The sequence below is a fragment of the Papio anubis genome, chromosome 2 (assembly GCF_008728515.1).
Source record: "Papio anubis isolate 15944 chromosome 2, Panubis1.0, whole genome shotgun sequence".
Classification (NCBI taxonomy): domain Eukaryota; kingdom Metazoa; phylum Chordata; class Mammalia; order Primates; family Cercopithecidae; genus Papio; species Papio anubis.
In genome coordinates this window covers 134,942,944-134,962,066 of record NC_044977.1, presented here as the reverse complement: position 1 = coordinate 134,962,066, position 19,123 = coordinate 134,942,944, and the positions used below count along the sequence as shown (strand labels likewise).

General features: G+C 35.6%; 1 protein-coding gene across 6 annotated transcripts in view; it reads left to right on the top strand.

The window, feature by feature from the left end:
* Window positions 1–19,123, top strand: part of LEKR1 (leucine, glutamate and lysine rich 1) — a 226,432-nt gene that overhangs the window by 25,777 nt on the left and 181,532 nt on the right. For all 6 annotated transcript variants that reach the window (XM_031663631.1, XM_031663630.1, XM_031663627.1 and 3 more), the window contains one exon: window positions 1,345–1,559. In XM_031663631.1, coding sequence (XP_031519491.1) covers window positions 1,345–1,559 — 215 coding nt within the window. The remainder of the gene's footprint in view (window positions 1–1,344; window positions 1,560–19,123) is intronic.

Below are 19,123 nucleotides of genomic sequence, written 5' to 3'. Positions count from 1 at the left end.
AGAAAGTGGTTTCCCATCATTTGGGATGTTAAAATAAAGGATAGGCAACAAGGTATTTAGGTTGAAGTAGATTAATGGAATTGAATCCATGTAGAACTTGAACCAGGTTATCTTTATGATTACTTTTAAACCTGATGTTTTATAAATCAAAGTGGCAGTTAGATAGTTGATATAGTCATTAATCTGTATCCCACAATACTGTATTATGGTTTTTAATTTAAAATTTTTATTATTAAAGTTTAAAGGAGCCAAATTTTACTTTATAAAAATGTGTTATTTTCTTCCAGTTGACATTTCTGTAATCACTTTGGTAGGTAGATATGGTGGCATTACTATTAGTTACAGAAACAGTTTCTATAGTTTTAAGGGAGGTTACTTTAAGAGTAAATCTTGTATAATCCAAGAGTTAATTTCAAATTTAGTGCCCTGGAGCAAGTATTTTATGAAGCATCTCTTATCCTTTGTGAATAGGAAAACAAGCAGAGGCTACTGAGAAATATTATATGAGAAACAGAAAAAAGAGCTATCTCCTTTCTGACTTGGCTAAAATTTCATTTTTCACTGGCCCTATGCTGGCCAGAAGTCATACAACACTTTATTTGAAGGAAGGAAGAGTATCTATCCAATATACAGTTGGTTAAAGGTGCTGGTTTTAAATAGACCTGAGTTTTAATCCCAGCTTCTCCACATATCAGCCGATTATGTAACTTCAGTAGTCTCTGTTGGTTTTTTTTTTTTTTTTTTTAAATCTATAAGATGGGTATAACAATACCTACTAAGAACTGACTTGGGGAGAAGAGATTAGGTTCAAAGTGTTTTTCCTATTTGTAGATTTATGACAGAATGTTAAATTTCTGTAAAAATCATAAAATGCTGAAACTGAACAGAAACAGAATTCATTTGGTGTAATGTCATACTTTTACAAATGAGGAAAATAAGGTCTGAAAAAGCCAGGAGAACAGAGCAGTTTGCAATTAAAGAACAGTGATTTCCTCCCACTTTGTGGAAAATTCATCTTAAAACCAGAATTATAAAGATTATACATTTTTCACTATTTTTGGTTTTATTTTACGGAAAATATTGTAAGAGTAAATCTTTCTTAGAGATACCGTGGAGAAACAATTGCTCAGAAAGATCTTTTTCTAATCCCAAGATTTTGTGTCAGACTCAATATGCCTGTTCAAAAATTTTTATACAAATGTGGGCAATGTCATAATTATTGCTCCAAGGCATAGTATACTATATATTTACTTCGTTCAACCAGCATGTCTACAATATCTTCAGTTGAACTTTATTTTTCAGAATTAAAAAAAAAATTTAGTAAGTGTATGTTCTGTTTCCTAGATGTTGCCTGAAGAAAAAGTTTGTAAGTACTGTGGAGTCAGCTATCTAATTCTTCATGAATTTAAAGCTATGGAAGAAAAAGTGAAAGCAATGGAAAAAGAGATGAAATTTTATCAAGGAAGTGTAGATCGTGAAAAGAGACTTCAAGAAAAACTGCATTCTCTTAACCAAGAACTTGAACAGTACAAAATTGACAGCAAATCCAAAACAGAAAGGTTAGAGTATGTTTTTCTTTTCTATCATTTATTTAGTTGAAAGAAAAGTACAGGAAATAAATACACTTTGAATGTTTTTCTGAAATTTCTCTACATCAGGTATAGTTTATACTTTAATACATTTGTTTGTTTCTTAATTATATTAATAATTACTAAATATAATTATTATAGTTTGCTTTCTTTCGAGCCATATATTTACTGTCTGAAAAATTAGAAATCAATTAATTTAGTAACCACCAGCTGAGACGTTCAAGTTTTTTTCCCAGGTATATATCTTACGTTTTATTATTAGGAAAATTTATCTATCAGAAATCAGATTAATTTTGGTAGTTTTTCATACATTTATTTTTAAATGGCTTTGGATTTTTAGATTTGTAGAGTAAGGCTTTCATATTTTGAAAAAGATGCCAAGACATTCAAATTAGTGTATGATTTTATATTATTGGAATTGGAAAAAACTTTAAGAATGGGTTTCTAATATTGTAGAATCTAATCAGCAATCTAGTCTGCCTAAAGACATTTCAGTGAGCCTATACAGAAGAGTTTTTGCTGGTGTTTTATAACTTTTCCTATGAATGAAAATTTCTTGATTTAAAGTATTGACAGTTGATGTTAAAAGACCTTGAGTTAATGAATTTAATGAATAACATGTCTGTGTAGTGGAAACTTGCTTAAGTCGCTTCGGATTAAATACTTCTATTAAATTTTATTACAAAATTTTATATAAAATATGTAATTTCATTAAATGCCAGTTAAGCCAGATATTTCTTACTTTTTTTTTTAAACAAAAAAAGTAGTTATAGTTTCTTTAATTTCACATCTGAATAATAAAGTATTTTATGATATTTTCATGAAAAAGCTTAAAAATTTGAAGTATTGTTTACAATTTTTAATTTGGAGGGGTTTTGCCTGTCAGGGATTCTTTTGTTTGGTGTATTCACATCTTGCTTTCTTTAATAAAATGTAGTATACATGTAAGACATAAACACATGAAGTAAAAGAAGTATAGAGAATAATAAGGCAAGAAAGTCTTTGTACCCTGCTAATTGTACTATTACTGGTACCCTGCTGATTGTACTGGTTGTATTATTACTGGTACCCTGCTGATTGTACTGATTGTATTCTTACTGGAGGTAAAAATCATCTTTTTTTTTTTTCTTTTGAGATAGAGTCCTGCTCTGTCACCTAGGCTGGAGTGCAGTGTCATGATCTCAGCTCACTGCAGCCTCTGCCTTCCAGGTTCAAGTGATTCTCCTGCCTCAGCCTCCCAAGTAGCTGGGATTATGGGCATACACCACCACTCTCAGCTAATTTTTTGATGTTATTAGTAGAGACAGAGTTTCACCATGTTGGCCAGGCTGGCTCGAACTCCTGACCTCAGGTGATCTGCCCACATGGGCCTCCCAAAGTGTTGGGATTACAGGCGTGAGCCACTGCGCCCGGCCAAAAATCACTTTTAATGATTTGGTGTATGTCTTGCTAGATCCTTCATTGTACCTTTACCTTTATTACAAATGTCTTTTCTTTTCTTTTCTTTTTTTTTTTTTTTTGAGACAGGGTCTTTCTATGTTGCCCAGGCTGGTGTGAAATGGCACTATCATGGCTCACTGCAGCCTTGACCTTCCAGACTCAAGCTGTCCTCTCACCTTAGCCTCCCGAGTAGCTGGGACCACAGGTGCACACCACCATGCCTGGCTAATTTTTGTATTTTGTAGCTTTTTTTTTTTTTCCCTAGAGATGCGGTTTTGCTATGTTGCCCATGTTGGTCTTGAACTCCTGTGCTCAAGTAATCTGCCTGCCTTGGCCTCCCAAAGTGCTAGAATTACAGGCATGATCCACTGCACTCAGCCTTATTTTCTGAATATGTGTAGTTCATATCTTTTTCTCTTAATAGACTAGTTTTAACATAAGCAGTATATCAAACATACTGTTGTGCTCTTGACATTTGCCGCTTAATTATATATATTGGAAATTGTTCCATGTTAATGTATGTAGATCTACCTTGTTCTTAACTACACCAACATTTTTCTTACCAAGAATATGCTATAATTTACTTAATTTTCTTTTCAAAGTTTATATTATTTCCAATTTTTGTTATTACATGTAGTATTTGTATTTATGTTCTTGTGAACATATGCTGTTCCAAAGGATAAATTTCTAGAAGTGAAACTACTGAAAGAAAACAAATGCCAGTTTAAAATTTTGATGGATATTATACCAAGTAGTCCTTTGAGAAAATAACATTCACTTACATTTGGTCAATAGTTGATGAAGTGACCACTTTCCTACATTTTGTTAATATTGGGTTTTTCTTAATTTTTTTCAATCTCTTGAGTGAAAAATATTACCTCATGGTTATTTAATTAGTATTTTTTTTTTTTTGCCAATGAAGCTGAACAATTTTTTGTGTATTAGACATTTATATTGATTACCTGTATACATATATTGCCCGTGTTATTGGGTTATTTGCTTATGTTTGTTTATTTGTAGGCACTTTTAATATAATATTGGCATTATACTTTGTTTATATATGTTGTTAATATTTTCTCATGGTTGCTTGTCCTTTCACTTCGTTGTATTTTTTTGCTGCATCTTTTAAAAGTTTTAGTAATATCCTGTGCCAGATTCTGGTTGGTTAGAGTTTTGTGTCAAGTTCTTTTAGTTGCAAACAACGGAAACTTATCTGACATGAACCTAAACACAACAGAGAATGTATTGGAAGAGTACGAGGTGATAGCTCATTGAAAGAAAGGAAAAACTCAAGAACCCTGGCTTTGGAAATGGACTGGAAACAGATCTTGTTCAGGGATCTGGGAAGTCTGGGGTAAATTCACTCAACTTTTTTTTCCTTGCATCATTCCCTTCAAGATTCAAATCCCAGAAGAGTCTCACTGGCTTTATTTCCTTTATGTGACCACCCTCCAATTCCACTCCCTTAGCCTGATGAAGGGGGTAACCTTGATTGATAGTTCTATGAAGACTTCATACAATGAAAGCAAAGGTTTTCACTAAAGAGAAGTTAGAGTATTGTTATCAGAAGATGAGGGAATAGACTCAGGCAAGTAGAAACAACATATGTTTAAAACTTACAGTATTAGAATTACCTTTTTAATCTATTTAGTATTAATTTTGTATATAATTTGAGGTAGATTTCCAATTTCATGTTTGTTGTTTCTCAGATATCTGGCTGTTGGCCCAATATCATTTATTAAATTCTTCATCCTCTCTCCCTTGACTTGAAATGCCACCTATTAATTTTTCTTCTAGCATATTTCTGGATGCTCTGTTTTGTGTTATTGATTTATTGTCTATCATTGAGTCAGGGCCACACTTTTAACTACTTTAGCTTTATAATATGTTTTGATATTTTGTAGGACAAGTGTTTGGTTTGCCTTCGGGTTACCCTGGCTTTTTAGTATATTTTCTTTTCTGGATGAACTCTAGAATCAGCTTCTCAGATTCCATAAAGCATGCTATGTTATGATTTAGACTGGGATTGCATTTACTTTCTAGAGCAGTTAGATTATCTCGATAATTGACATCTTTATAATCTTGAGGCTTCTTATCCTGGAACATGGATTCCCCATTTATTCAGATGTTCTTTAAATCCTTCAATACAATTTTATAATTTTTAAATACATTCTGTATTAGTTTAATCCTTGGACATGTTTTTGTTGCTTTTGGGAAGGATGCCTTTTTATTACATTTTTTTGAATGCTATTTATTTCTGTAGCTAGCTTCCTTATTGAATTCTTTTATTGTTAGGATTTTTTAATTTTCTGGAATATTTGTTATATATGTTTATAACATACACGTACATGTAAAACAGTCGCATCATATGCAAATAGTGCCTGTCATCTTTTTATTTCCAATAGTTATACCCTTTTCCTCCTTTTTCTTGTCTTATTAAATTGGATTGGACCTGTAGAACAGTGTTGAATAGTAAACTTGTAGAATGCATCTTTATATTTATTTGTAAGGTAATGCAATCCTGTCTAGGATGTTTCTGTTTCAAAAAGGACATCTGCTATAGGTTTCTTAAAGATACCTTTTATCAATTTAAGGAATTCCTCCTTTTATTTCTAATTCTTTAAGTTTATTTAAAATCAGATGACTATTGAATTTTAATAAATGCTTTTCTGTCTTCTATTGAGATGATCATATGATTTGTTTTCCTTTAATCTGTTAATATAGTAAATCATACTAATGGATTTTCTAATATGAAGCTAAACTTACATTTTTGATAGAAAGCCATTTTGATCATATTACATATTTCAGGGTTCCCAGAGTCTCATGTATTTGCTTGCCTTCTTCATGATTCTTGCCACTGCTATAAGTACTCTGCACTATTCTATTTTTCTGTGAATTCTCCCTTAAATGTATGTATTTCTATGCATATAGTAAGTGGAAAAACATTTATCACTTGCCATAAATAAAATATTTAAAAAATAAGTATATAACTACAGGTTGAGTACCTTTTATCAAAAATGCTTTGGGTAAAAGCATTAAATGAAAGTACTTTGGTCCAGAAGTGTTTTGGATTTTGGAATATTTTCAGAATACATACCAGTTGAGCATCTAATCTAAAAATCCAAAATGTGAAATGCACTAATGAGTGTTCCCTTTGAAAATCATGCTGACACTCAAAAAGTTTTGGATTTTGGGTAATTTCTTGATTAAAATAAAAGTGTTTTGTCTCTGTAACACTAACAAAATTGCCCATACTAATAGTAATATGTGAAATAGTTTATGAAAAGCATTGTTCTTTTGAAATAATGCTACTAATATTTTACATAGATATTTGCGTCTGTCTTCGCAGGTGAGGTTGGCCTACAGTTTTGTTTCCTTGTGGCATACAAACTAGGTTATACTTATCTTTTCTAATAAGTTAAGAAGGCTTTCATCTTTGGTGTGCACCAGACATCTTGAATAGCACATGAGTGTTTTGTTCCTTGAAGCTTTGGTAGATCTTCATTAAAAATGTATTTTGGTTGGGGGAGGGTTGGTGGAATTTTGATGACCTATTATGTTTCCTCTATAATTATTGGTTTACTTATGGATTTTTACCTCTTTTTGAGTCATTTTTGGAAATGCTTTCCTGGAAAATCAAGCATTTCACTTGGCATTTCAAATTTCTTGATGTTTAGTATTATATAGTATCCTCTTATTTAGAAGCTTTCCTCTGTATCTGTTATGACTCCATTTCTCTTTCCTTGGGTAGCTTATTTGTGTTTGATTGAGAAAGAGACAAGAAAGAGAGCGAAGGACAGAGAGAGTGTGATTTTCCTAGGAAAATAAACAAATTTGTCTATTTTGGCCTTTTTAAAGAACCAGATTTTTGTTTAAATTAATCAAATATGTTCCTTTTTAAAATTTATATTTATCAGGCCAGGTGTGATGGCTCACGCTTGTAATCCCAGCACTTTGGGAGGCCGAGACAGACTGATCACCTGAGGTCAGGAGTTTGATACCAGCCTGGCCAACGTGGTGAAACCCTGTCTCTACTAAAAATACAAAAATTAGCTGAGTGTGGTGGCAGGCATCTGTAACCCCAGCTTGGGAGGCTGAGGTGGGAGAATCGCTTGAACCTGGGAGGCAGAGGCTGCAGTGAGCCAAGAATCATGCCGCTACACTCCAGCCTGGGCGACACAGCGAGACCTTGTTCAAAAAAAGAAAAAAAAAAAATTATCTATTTTCTATCCTTTCTTTAATGTTTAGTTTTCTTTTCTTTCTTTTTTTTTTTTTATTATACTTTAAGTTCTAGGGTACATGTGCATAACGCAGGTTTGTTACATATGTATACTTGTACCATGTTGGTGTGTTGCACCTATCAACTCGCCAGCACCCATCAACTCAGCCATTTACCCCTGTATAACTCCCCTCACCGCAATCCTCCCTCCCTCCCTTCGTGATAGGCCCTGGTGTGTGATGTTCCCTCCGAGTCCAAGTGATCTCATTGTTCCGCTCTGTTCCATGAGTGAGAACATGAGGTGTTTGGTTTTTCTGTTCTTTGGCGATAGTTTGTTGAGAATGATGGTTTCAGCTCCATCCATGTCCCTACAAAGGACACAAACTCATCCTTTTATGGCTGCATAGTATTCCATGGTGTATATGTGCCACATTTTCTTAATCCAGTCCACACTGATGGACATGGGTTGATCAAGTCTTTGAAGCACAGAATAGTGTCAGCAATAAACATATGCATGTAGCCCTTTATAGCAGCATGCTTTATAATCCTTTGGCATATACCTGTAATGGGATGGCTGGGTCATATGGTACTTCTAGTTTTAGATCCTGAGGAATCACGCATACTGTTTTCCATAATGGTTGAACTAGTTGACAATCCCACCAATATGTAAAAGTGTTCCTTTATTTCTCCACATCCTCTCCAGCACCTGTTGTTTCCTGACTTGTAATGATTGCCATTCTAACTGGTGTGAGATGGTATCTCATTGTGGTTTTGATTTGCATTTGATGACCAGTGATGATGAGCATTTTTCATGTGTCTATTGGCTGTATGAATGTCCCTTTTGAGAAATGTCTATTCATCCTTTGCCCAATTTTGATGGGATTGTTTGTTTTTTTCAGGAATTTGTTTGAGTTCTTTTGTGTTCTGGATATATTAGCCCTTTGTCTGATGAGTAGATTGCAAAAAATGCTCTCCCATTCTGTAGGTTGCCTGTTCATTCTGATGGTAGTTTCTTTTGTGTGCAGGAGCTCTCTTAGCCAATTAGACCCCATTTGTCAATTTTGGCTTTGTCGTTGTTTTGGTGTTTTAGACACGAAGTCCCCTGCCTCGTGCCTTATGTCCTGAATGGTATTACCTAGGTTTTCTAGGCTTCAAGTGGTATTAGGTCTAACATTTGTCTCTAATCCATCTTGACCACTTTTCGATAAGGAGTAAGGAAAGGATCCAGTTTTCTACTTATGGCTACTACCTGTCCCTAGCACCATTTATTAAATAGGGAATCCTTTTCCCCATTTTGTTTCCTCTCAGGTTTATCAAAAAGATCAGATGGCTGTAGATGAGTGGTATTATTTGAGGACTTCTGTTCTGTTCCATTGGTCTATATCTCTGTTTTGGTACCAGTACCATGCTGTTTGCTACTGTAGCCTTGTAGTATAGTTTGAAGTCAGGTAGCGTGGATGCCTCCAGCTTGTTCTTTGACTTAGGATTGTCTTGGCAATGTGGGCTCTTTTTGTTCCATATGAACTTTAAAGCAGTTTTTTCCAATTATGTGAAGAAACTCATTGGTAGCTTGATGGGGATGGCATTGAATCTATAAATTACCTTGGACAGTATGGCCATTTTCAATGAGCATTGATTATTCCTATCCATGAGCATGGTATTCTTCCATTTGTTTGTGTCCTCTTTGATTTCACTGAGCAGGTTTGTGCTCCTCCTTTGAAGAGGTCCTTACATCCCTTTGTAGGTATTTTTATTCTCTTTTGAAGCAATTGTGAATGGAAGTTCATTCATGATTTGGCTCTCTGTTTGTCTGTTACTGGTATATAAGAATGCTTGTGATTTTTGCATTAATTTGTATCCCGAGATTCGCTGAAGTTGCTTATCAGCTTAAGGAGGTTTTGGGCTGAGACACAATGGGGGTTTTCTAACATACAATCATGTCATCTGCAAACAGGGATAATTTGATCTCTCTCTCTTTTCTTTTCCTAACTGAATACTCCTTGATTTCTTTCTTGCCTAATTGCCCTAGCCAGAACTTCCAACACTATGGTATAGGACTGGTGAGAGAGGGCATCCCTGTTCTGTGCCAGTTTTCAAAGGAATTTTCCAAAGTTTTTGCCCATTCAGTATGATATTGGTCAGGGTTTCTCATAAATAGCTCTTTATGATCTTGAGATATGTTCCATCAATACCTAATTTATGGAGAGATTTTAGGAATGAAGGGCTGTTGAATTTGTCAAAGGCCTTTTTCTGCATCTATTGAGATAATCATATGTGGTTTTGTCTTTGCACTTGCTTTATATGCTGATTACGTTTATTGATTTGTGTATGTTGAACTGTGCCTTGCATCCCAAGGATGAAGCCAACTTGATCATGGTGGATAAGCTTTTTGATGTGCTGCTGGATCCGGGTTTCGCATTTATTGAGGATTTTTGCATCGATGTGTTCATCAGGATATTGGTCTAAAATTTTTGTTGTGTCTCTGCCAGGCTTTGGTATCAGGATGATGTTGGCCTCTATAAAAATGAGTTAGGAGGATTCCCTGTTTTTCTATTGATTGGAATAGTTTCAGAAGGGAATGGTAGCAGCTCCTCCCTTGTACCGCTGGTAGAATTCAGCTGTGAACCATCTGGTTCTGACTTTTGGCTGGTAGGCTATTAATTATTGCCTCAATTTCAGAGCCTGCTATTGGTCTATTATTCAGGGATCTCAGCTTTCCTGGTTATTTAGTCTTGGGAGAGTAAGTGTCCAGGAAATTATCCATTTCTTCTAGATTTTCTAGTTTGTTTGGCGAGAGGTTTATAGTATTCTCTGATGGTAGTTTGTATTTGTGGGGTCAGTGGTGATATCCCCTTTTATCATTTTTATTACGCCTATTTGATTCTTCTCTTTCTTCTTTATTAGTCTTGCTTAAGGGGTCTATCAATTTTGTTGATCTTTCAAAAACCAACTCCTGGATTCATTGATTTTTGGAGGTTTTGTGTTCTATCTCCTTCCAGTTCTACTCTGATCTTAGTTATTTCTTGCCTCTGCCAGTTTCTTTTTGAATGTGTTTCTGTTTGCTTCTCTAGTTCTTTTAATTGTGATGTTAAAGTGTCACTTTTAGATCTTTCCAGCTTTCTCTTGTGAGCATTTAGTGCTATAAATTTCTCACACACTGTTTTAAATGTGTCCCAGAGATTCTTGGTATACATCTTTGTTCTCATTGGTTTCAAAGAACATCTTATTTCTGCCTTCATTTCATAGGTACCCAGTAGTCATTCAGGAGCAAGTTGTTCAGTTTCCATGTAGTTGAGCGGTTTTGATTGGAGTTTCTTAGTCCTGAGTTCTAGTTTGATTGCACTGTGGTCTGAGAGACCGTTTGTTATAATTTCTGTTCTGTACATTTGCTGAGGAGTGCTTTACTTCCAATTAAGTGGTCAATTTTGAATGAGTGTGATGTGGTGGCTGAGAAGAATGTATATTCTTGTTGATTTGGAGTGGAGAGTTCTCAGATGTTCATTAGTCTGCTTGCTGCAGAGGTGAGTTCAAATTCTGAATATTCTTTGTTAACTTTCTGTCTCAAGGATCTGTCTAATGCTGATACAGTGGGTAAGCTAGTTCCCATTATTATTGTATGGAAGTTCAAGTCTCTTGTGAGTTCCTCAAGACTTGCTTTATGAATGTGGCTGCTCCTGTATTGGGGCATATATATTTAGTGGATAGTTGGGGCCTTCCTGTTGAATTGATCTTCTTTACCATTATGTAATGGCCTTCGGTTCTTCTTTTGATCTTTGATGGTTTAAAGTCTGTTTTATCAGAGACTAGTATTGCAACTCCTGCTTTTTTTGTTCTCCATTTGCTTGGTAGATCTTCCTCCATCCCTTTTATTTTGAGCCTATGTATGTCTCTGCATGTGAGATGGGTTCCCGAATACACAGCAGACTGATGGGTCTTGACTCTTTATCCAGTTTGCCAGTCTGTGTTCTTAATTGAGCATTTAGTCCATTTACATTTTACATTTAATATTGTTATGTGTGTACTCTGATCCTGCCATTATGATATTAACTGGTTACTTGCTCGTTAGTTGATGCAGTTTCTTCCTAGCCTCGATGGTTCTACATTTTGGCATGTTTTGCAATGGCTGGTACTGGTTGTTCCTTTCCATGTTTAGTGCTTCCTTCAGGGTCTCTTGTAAGGCAAGTCTGGTGGTGACAAAATCTCTAGCATTCAAGCTTATCTGTAAAGGACAATTCTCCTTCACTTATGAAACTTAGTTTGGCTGGATATGAAATTCTGACAGTACCCTTTTCTTTAAGAATGTTACACCCCCACTCTCTGGCTTAGTATTTCTGTCGAGATCTGTTGTTTATCTGATGGCTTCCTTTGTGGGTAACCCTAATCTTTCTCTGGCTGCCCTTAAGATTTTTCTCCTTCATATCAACTTTGGTGAATCTGCTATAAATTATGTGTCTTGGAGTTGCTCTTCTCGGCGAGCATCTCTGTGGCGTTCTCTGTATTTCCTGACTTGAATATTGGCCTCGTCTCTACTGTTGGGAAGTTCTCCTGATGATATCCCGAAGAGTGCTTCCAACTTTGGTTCCATTTCTCACTTTCAGGCACCCCAGTCAGACGTGATTTGGTCTTTTTACATAATCCCATATTTCTTGCAGGCTTTGTCTATTTCTTTTTCTTTCTTTTCTTTAGATTTCTTCTTGCTTCATTTCATTCATTTGATCCTCAATCGCTGATATTCTTTCTTCCAGTTGACTGAAGTCGTGGTTACTGAAGCTGCGTGCATTGGTCGTCGCGATTTCTCTCGTGTCATGGCTTTTCATCTCTGTCCGTCTGCTTATGCATTCTCTGCATTTTAATTATTCTTTGGTTATCAATTCTTCCACTCTTTTTCTGCTTTTAGTTTCTTTGGCGCTGGCATAATTCCTCCTTTAGCTCTGAGAAGTTTGATGGACTGAAGCCTTCTTCTCTCATCTCGTCAAAGTCATTCTCCGTCCAGCTTTGATCCGTTGCTGGTGATGAGCTGCATTCCTCAGTTGATAATGCAGAAATCACCTGTCTTCTGTGTTGCTCGCGCTGGGAGCTGGAGACTGGAGCTGTTCGTATTTGGCCATATTCTGTTTAGTTTTCTTTATACTCACTTGGGTTGAAGTCTTTGGTGAATTTATTTTCAGTCTCTTTTTCTAGTAAATAAATTTAAAGCTATTAAGTTCTCCTGTCACAACAAAGGCAACAACAAACTTTTTGATGATAGTATTTGATTTTCATTTACTTCTATAAGATGAAGTTTAGTTTTTATTTCCTTTTTAATCCAAGAAGTACTTGGAGGAATGTTTTTAAATTTCTAAATGGATAGGTGTGTTTTGGCTATCCTTTTATCTGTGTCTATTTTTATTCCAGGTTGACAGAGAATATAACCTATTTGGGAGAATGTATTAAGAGTTTAGTAAACAGTAAGTTTTGGAAGTATTCTGTAGTTACTCTAAAGGGGACATAGTGTTCTTTTTATGGATATAACTTTCTAATAGATCCATTAAATTACACTGGTTAATTGCAGTATTCAAATTACATATATTTTTACTTAGTTTTGTCAATTCCATTTGAAAAACCGCAAGAGAATATTGAAGTCCTTCAAAATGAATATGGATTTATCAGTTTCTGTTCATGTCAAAATTAAGTTCATGGGAGTATATAAAACCTATCTTTTTAGATTTTATATGTTTTGCTAATATAGAATATCCTTCTTGACCTTAAATTTTTCTAACACTGGATTTAAAAAATTATAGTTTGTATCTTTACACTTCACAGATGTTTTATACTGACTTTTTAACAAATTAATAAACTTTATTTTTTAGAGCAGTTTTAAGTTCACAGCAAATTTGAGTGCATCAGAAAGTTTCATATAACGCAGTCCCCACACTCACACAACCTCCTCTTCACACCACAATGATACATTTGTTATAGTTGATAAAGCTATATTGATGCATCATCATCACCCCAAATCCATAGTTTACATTAGGTTTAACTCTTAGTGTTATACATTCTAAGGGGTTTGGCAAATGTATAAAGACATTATCCACCTTGTAGAATACAGAATAGTTTCATTCATACAGAATAGTTTCACTATCCTAAAAATACTCTGTGTTCTACCTATGCATCCTCCTTCCCCATTAACACTTAGCAACCACTGATCTGTTGGTGTTTGGCTGGAGTAGGGCAAGTACTGCTAAGAATGCTTTCTGTCATTCAGTTACCCTTCCCCTACTCAGCTAGATGGATTAAATTTTTCTTGGAGCTCTTTTTTGTCTATGGATGTTGGTGGTTCTGGGTTGGAGATTTCGACAGCACCTTGTCTGGGATATGTGAAAGTCAATGAGGAAAGTCAGAGATTTTATTGCCTTGGTATTTATCAAGTCCCAAGGTCCCTAGGCCATCTGCCTTCTTTCCACTTTTCAGAGTCTTTCTATGCTGCTTGTGTTCTGTTCAGGGTGTTTTAGTTGTAAAAAGGAGGATCTGGGAACAATGGAACTACTCCATTTTGGTGGAAATCTTGGGTTGGTTTTTTAAGTCAAATTAAATATTGTTTTGAGTAACTTAGAATATTTCTAAAAAAGGTAATTGGTTAAATTCTCACAAATGTCAGTAGATTACAGAAGTCAGTAGTTACACAATAAAATGCATCTCTAAGTGGCTATTAAACATTTCCTCTTCAGTTTCTCCTCCGCTCATGCCAAATTGAGACTGTCATATGGAGAGTTAATCCACAGTAATGTAGGCTTGTTTATGAGGGACAACACTTAAGAGTTTGGTTCATCATAGTTGGCAATTATCTCATGTTAGGTGAACCAGATAAGTCAGTTTAGAGCAGTCAGCCCAAGGATGGGGCTACATAAGGTAGGTCCCAAAGGTCCAGAGAGCCAGATTGAGTCTACAGTTTGAGACCAGATTAATGCAGAGAGTGTGTCTGAATTTACAAATGGTGAGAATTGGAGGAAATAAGTGTACCTGGCGGGCGTAGAGAGTGATGGGGGCAAACAAGGCAGCTTTTGTTAGTCATTTTCCTTCCCTGGTAAACCTACCTACCTCCAACCTAGACTGGCTGGATCAGTTAGGAATACAATCTATGGTAAGTGGCTTAAATGGACAAAGGTTTATTTCTTGAAGGAAGAAGAAGGGGTATGGGTAGCTTAGTGATGTCACCAGGAACTCAATCCCTTTCTCTCTCTCATTCTGTCTTCCTCAGTAAGTAGGCTTTTAGCCTCATACTGGTCTTATGATTTCATGATGGTTTCTGCATCACCAGATACTATGTTTAATTTCTAGGCAGGAATATGAAGGGGGAAGCAGTCAGGGGAAATGCTTATATTAGGAGATCAAAAACTTTTACAGAAAGCTTCATCCTATGTGCCATTGGTCATGACTGCAGAAGAGTCTGGGGCATTAACTGCAGGGTGTTGGCTTGTTGCTCCTTGAAACAATAACAGGTACTGTTGTAAGGAAGAAAAGGAAACAGACACTATCAGGGCCTGCCTCACTGGGCCATTAGATTTTTCTCCAGAGTATCACGTGTATGCTTAATTTCATTCATTGAGAGGAAGAAAAGTAGTATCTTGAGAAAATAGATACATCAACAACTCCCTTTGTAAAAGGTCTCATTTTTTATACATGTGTCATCCAGGCTTCTGCTTTTTGTACTTTTGCAGCACTTTTTGGTGTTTATGGAAGTAGCGTAAGGGACATTTATGCTAAAAATGATTGGGACAACTTAATTTTGAATAATCAAGATTTTATAGAACAAAGAACTGATGCAGAACTGTAGTTCTTATGGGGTGGGGCCTACTTCCTAGGGAACTATTGTCGATCTCTGGGGCCTTTTCAATCCCTCACATCGCTCTTGAGATTCTGATTTGCCCATTTTGGGACGTGTTAAGAAATCAGTCTACCGTAAAATGAGGACTGTTCCTGATAGAAGTGTGCTTGGGCATAGGAACATGGGAACGGCAGGGAAAAAAAACGTTGAGTACCATTGTGGAAACACATTCATTTTCAGGCCATTGAAAAATGGCTCCAGGAGACACAGGGCCATTAAAAAATAATTTAAATCTAGAAGTTCATATCACTTTTTTTTTGTCTAGATGTGTAGATATGAATTTATTACATTGATGTTTGTACTATGCATTACTTGAACTTTGAGGAACCTAAACAAGTTTATTTATAACATGTAGACCTAAGATATAGCTAATCTTTTTATTATCTTTTCATTTTTCTCCCACACCAACACTAGATTGTGCTCTACACCAAAGTCCTTAGGTATAGAACATACTATTTTCTTTTATTTCTTCTCTCCATGAACATGTGCAAACAGTAAATAGAAGTTGACAGGTGTTTTTATGATCAGTATAAATAATGTTTACCTGAGTTTCCTTGTTACTAAATCTGGCAAGGTTATGGAGATTGATATTTATTTAACAATATTGTAGACCTATGTATATGTGTGTATCTTTTATTACCAGTATAACTTTGAAAGCCCTTCGTGTATAATTATGATGTTGCTGTAGCAACATGGTTACCAAAATAAGGTACATTTTTTTTCTGCTTTGTCTTTTTAAGGCATTCTTTTTCTCCCAAAGCTTTTTAATCAGCAGGGGAGAGTTTCAGGCCCAACCACTTATTATTTTTTCTAATTGTCTTTCCACTTTGAATTTCCCTTGCTTAAAATTGGTTACTTATTATGGTAACAAATGAAATATAATTTTTATTGGCATAAAATAGTGGGAATTGTAAGAATGAATTCGAAGGGATGCAGTGTATGATATGATATAAAAAGTATAGGCTCTGCTAATACCTAATCTTATGACTTTGCCCCTTAATCTTTCTGTGCTTTGGTTTCATCATCTGTAAAATGGATGCAGAAAGAGTTACTTCACAGGGATGATACACACATTACTCATTGCTTGGTAGGAATTCAGTTACCTTTCACTTTCCTCACCTTCCTTTTTCCTTTTTCTATGTTTGTTAACTAAGGTTAATAGCATACTGTTTCTCCCTATAAATATTGTCACTTTCATACCTAACTTGGATAGCTAAATATTTACTGATTTCACAAAGGAAGTTATTGAGTCTAGGAAATATCTTGATCTCAGCTCTCCCACAATTAATTCCAGTTTAATTGGTGTTTTAACCAAAGCCTAGCCCAGCTTTGGTTAAGTTCACAGTCAGTGGAGTTCCACTCAGTGGAGTAGAGATTTTATGGAAAGCGTAACTGTAGAACTCAATCATTGCTTTTATTTATTACATCCCCTTTCTTTGCAAAAAGGATATTTATTGATTTAAAAGGGCATAATAAAATTAACAACATAGGAGGGAAATGGAGGGAGAAGTTGGACAAAAACCAAGGATTTGAATATGTCGACCTCAAGAGTCAAAAGGTAAGTTTGGCTTTCCAGCAAATCCTTTTACCTGAGCTCCAGGGATTTTCATACTCATAGCCTTTTTGTAGGAGTAGGAATAGGGCAAGGGTTGGGGAAGTGGGTTTTTTGTTTGCTTATTTAAGCAAGCCTGACTTAACACTGGAAGAAATCCCGAGGAAGTCTAAGGGAGCTAATTCAGGAGAGTAATTAGGCTCTGGTGAGAACTTCTACTATCTATGTATCTGAAGCCAGTCCTAATAGGCAATAGGTGGCCACCCCATATAATGCTGGACTCAATGCTGCTCTTCATTAATGAGGCAGGAAATTATTTTAAAGAGTGCACCTCTGGCTTGTCTTTCAGTTAGCTTTTCTCTTGACCCTCATCCCTCCACCCATCTCCTTACTGCCTCACTTACCATAACGCCTGAACAAACAAGTCAGATCATGTTATTTTAGCTTAAAAATAGGTTAAATTTTATTTGTTGCAGGTTTGAATTAATGCATCTTCACAAAAGTGGACAATTTGAATTTTTCTCAGATTCTTTATATATTATTTACATATTTATAACTGGAAACAGCTTTCAAATAGGAGAAAAATGAATTAACTCATTGACTAAGGTATGATCCTCACCTCTTATATCCATTTTGCAGATGGCTAAGCAAACACAAAGAGATTAAATAATGATGCTCACACAGCTGGTCAAGTTCTTTATCTTTCTCTTTTATATGATATCACTATTCAGGTTAGTTGAAGAAACCAAACAAATACAGCTATGGTAAATTATGGTAGGGTGAAGAGACTGTCATTGGAGGTACCTATTTTAAAGGGACAAGGCACACCAGATCTTGAGCCTTGTCTTCTTGGACTGAAGAAACCCAGTTGTACAAAAAGCCATGCAGTGTTAGCAAGAGACAGGGTTGGTTGAGTTGGCAGAGCTGTTAGGGAAGCTGTCCCTAGAAACATTGTGAAGAACTCAACAAGAAATCTTCATGTATTATTTGCCACATTTTAAACTAAAGTGAAGATGTAGTGAGATGGAAAATCATTTTAATCAACCAAAGTGGCTCCACATTTGAAGTCACTAATTTAGACATCCCATTCTTTGTGTACTTCTCATTGTCCAACTTGATCAGTTTCATTGCATCTTGAAGTCTACCTTCTCTACCTTCTCTCTTTTTCTGTTATCACTTTCTTTCTTATCCAGCTTAGATGCTATGTTTGTTATGTCAGTCATCTTTTGACAGTATCTTCAAGTCCCATTTACATTATCCTTCCATCATATCAGTTGGGAAAACTGCTAGTGTGGATGACTCCAATTAACCACACTCTTCATACAAGTACCCTGGTTGCCAGGAATCTGGCAGTGCTTATTATTTCCTCTTTTTATGGTATTTCCATTTTTTCTTCCTTATTATTTCCTCTTTTTATGGTATTTCCATCTTTTCTTTCTCTATAAACTCCTTCTTTTCCAACAGTATTTCCTCAGGACTCCAAATAAACAAACGGAATCTTCACTTAAACTGAGGCATCTTCCAGGTACTTTCTTGGCTTCCCCTTTTCATGCCGTTCTTACTGAATAAATTACCTGGACTTACTGCTTTCATTTTGTCACATCCATACATCCCTCAGTTCACTGTAATTTGGCTTCATTCATCAACATTTTCAAAAAAGTTCTAATTCAGATAATCTTTTATTTCCATGTTACTAAATCCAAAAAGTATGCTAGTTATTTGTCTTTCTTGACTTCTTAATAGCATTTGACACAGTATTTTAGCCCTTGTATCTAGAACACTCTCTTATTTTACTTTCATATCATATTCTCATTTTTTGTGTGGCCTTTCATGATACCTGTTGCTTTTTATTGTCCTTTTTTGGCCTCTCCACTTCTTCCTGCTGTGTAAATACTGGAGACTTCCAGGGACCTGTCCACAGCTCTCTTCCATTTGTATTCTACATTCTCTCTTCAGTTTCCAGTTGCTTTTATTCAGCCCTGAGGATTTAGTTACCCTCTCTTGATGTAGGCTTCTGAATCACCACTTCCACTTCTAAGTTTTCTTGTGAGCCCCATACTAATCTCTTCAGCCCTTTTTTTAACATCTTCACCTGGCTGTATCACAAGCTTTAATGTGTCCCAAAGTGAACTGCTTATCCTCCTTCTTCTTGTGTTCTACCTGATACTCTTGTGTTCCTAACTTTAGCATATGTTACTCCCATCATCACTCTGCAGCATTAAGGTAGTGTTGAGGCTGGGTTTTGCAATCAGATTGCCTGGATTTGAATCCTGGCTCCATCAGTTATTAGTAGGCTAGACTTGGGCAAATTACTTAAATGCCCTTTGCCTCAGTTTTCTAGTCTGTAAAATGGGAATACTAATACTACCTTTGTCACAGAGTTACTCTGAGTACTAAATGGGGGTGTGTGAGATTTGTATCTTATATAGATTTAATAAAACATATGAATTGCTTATATA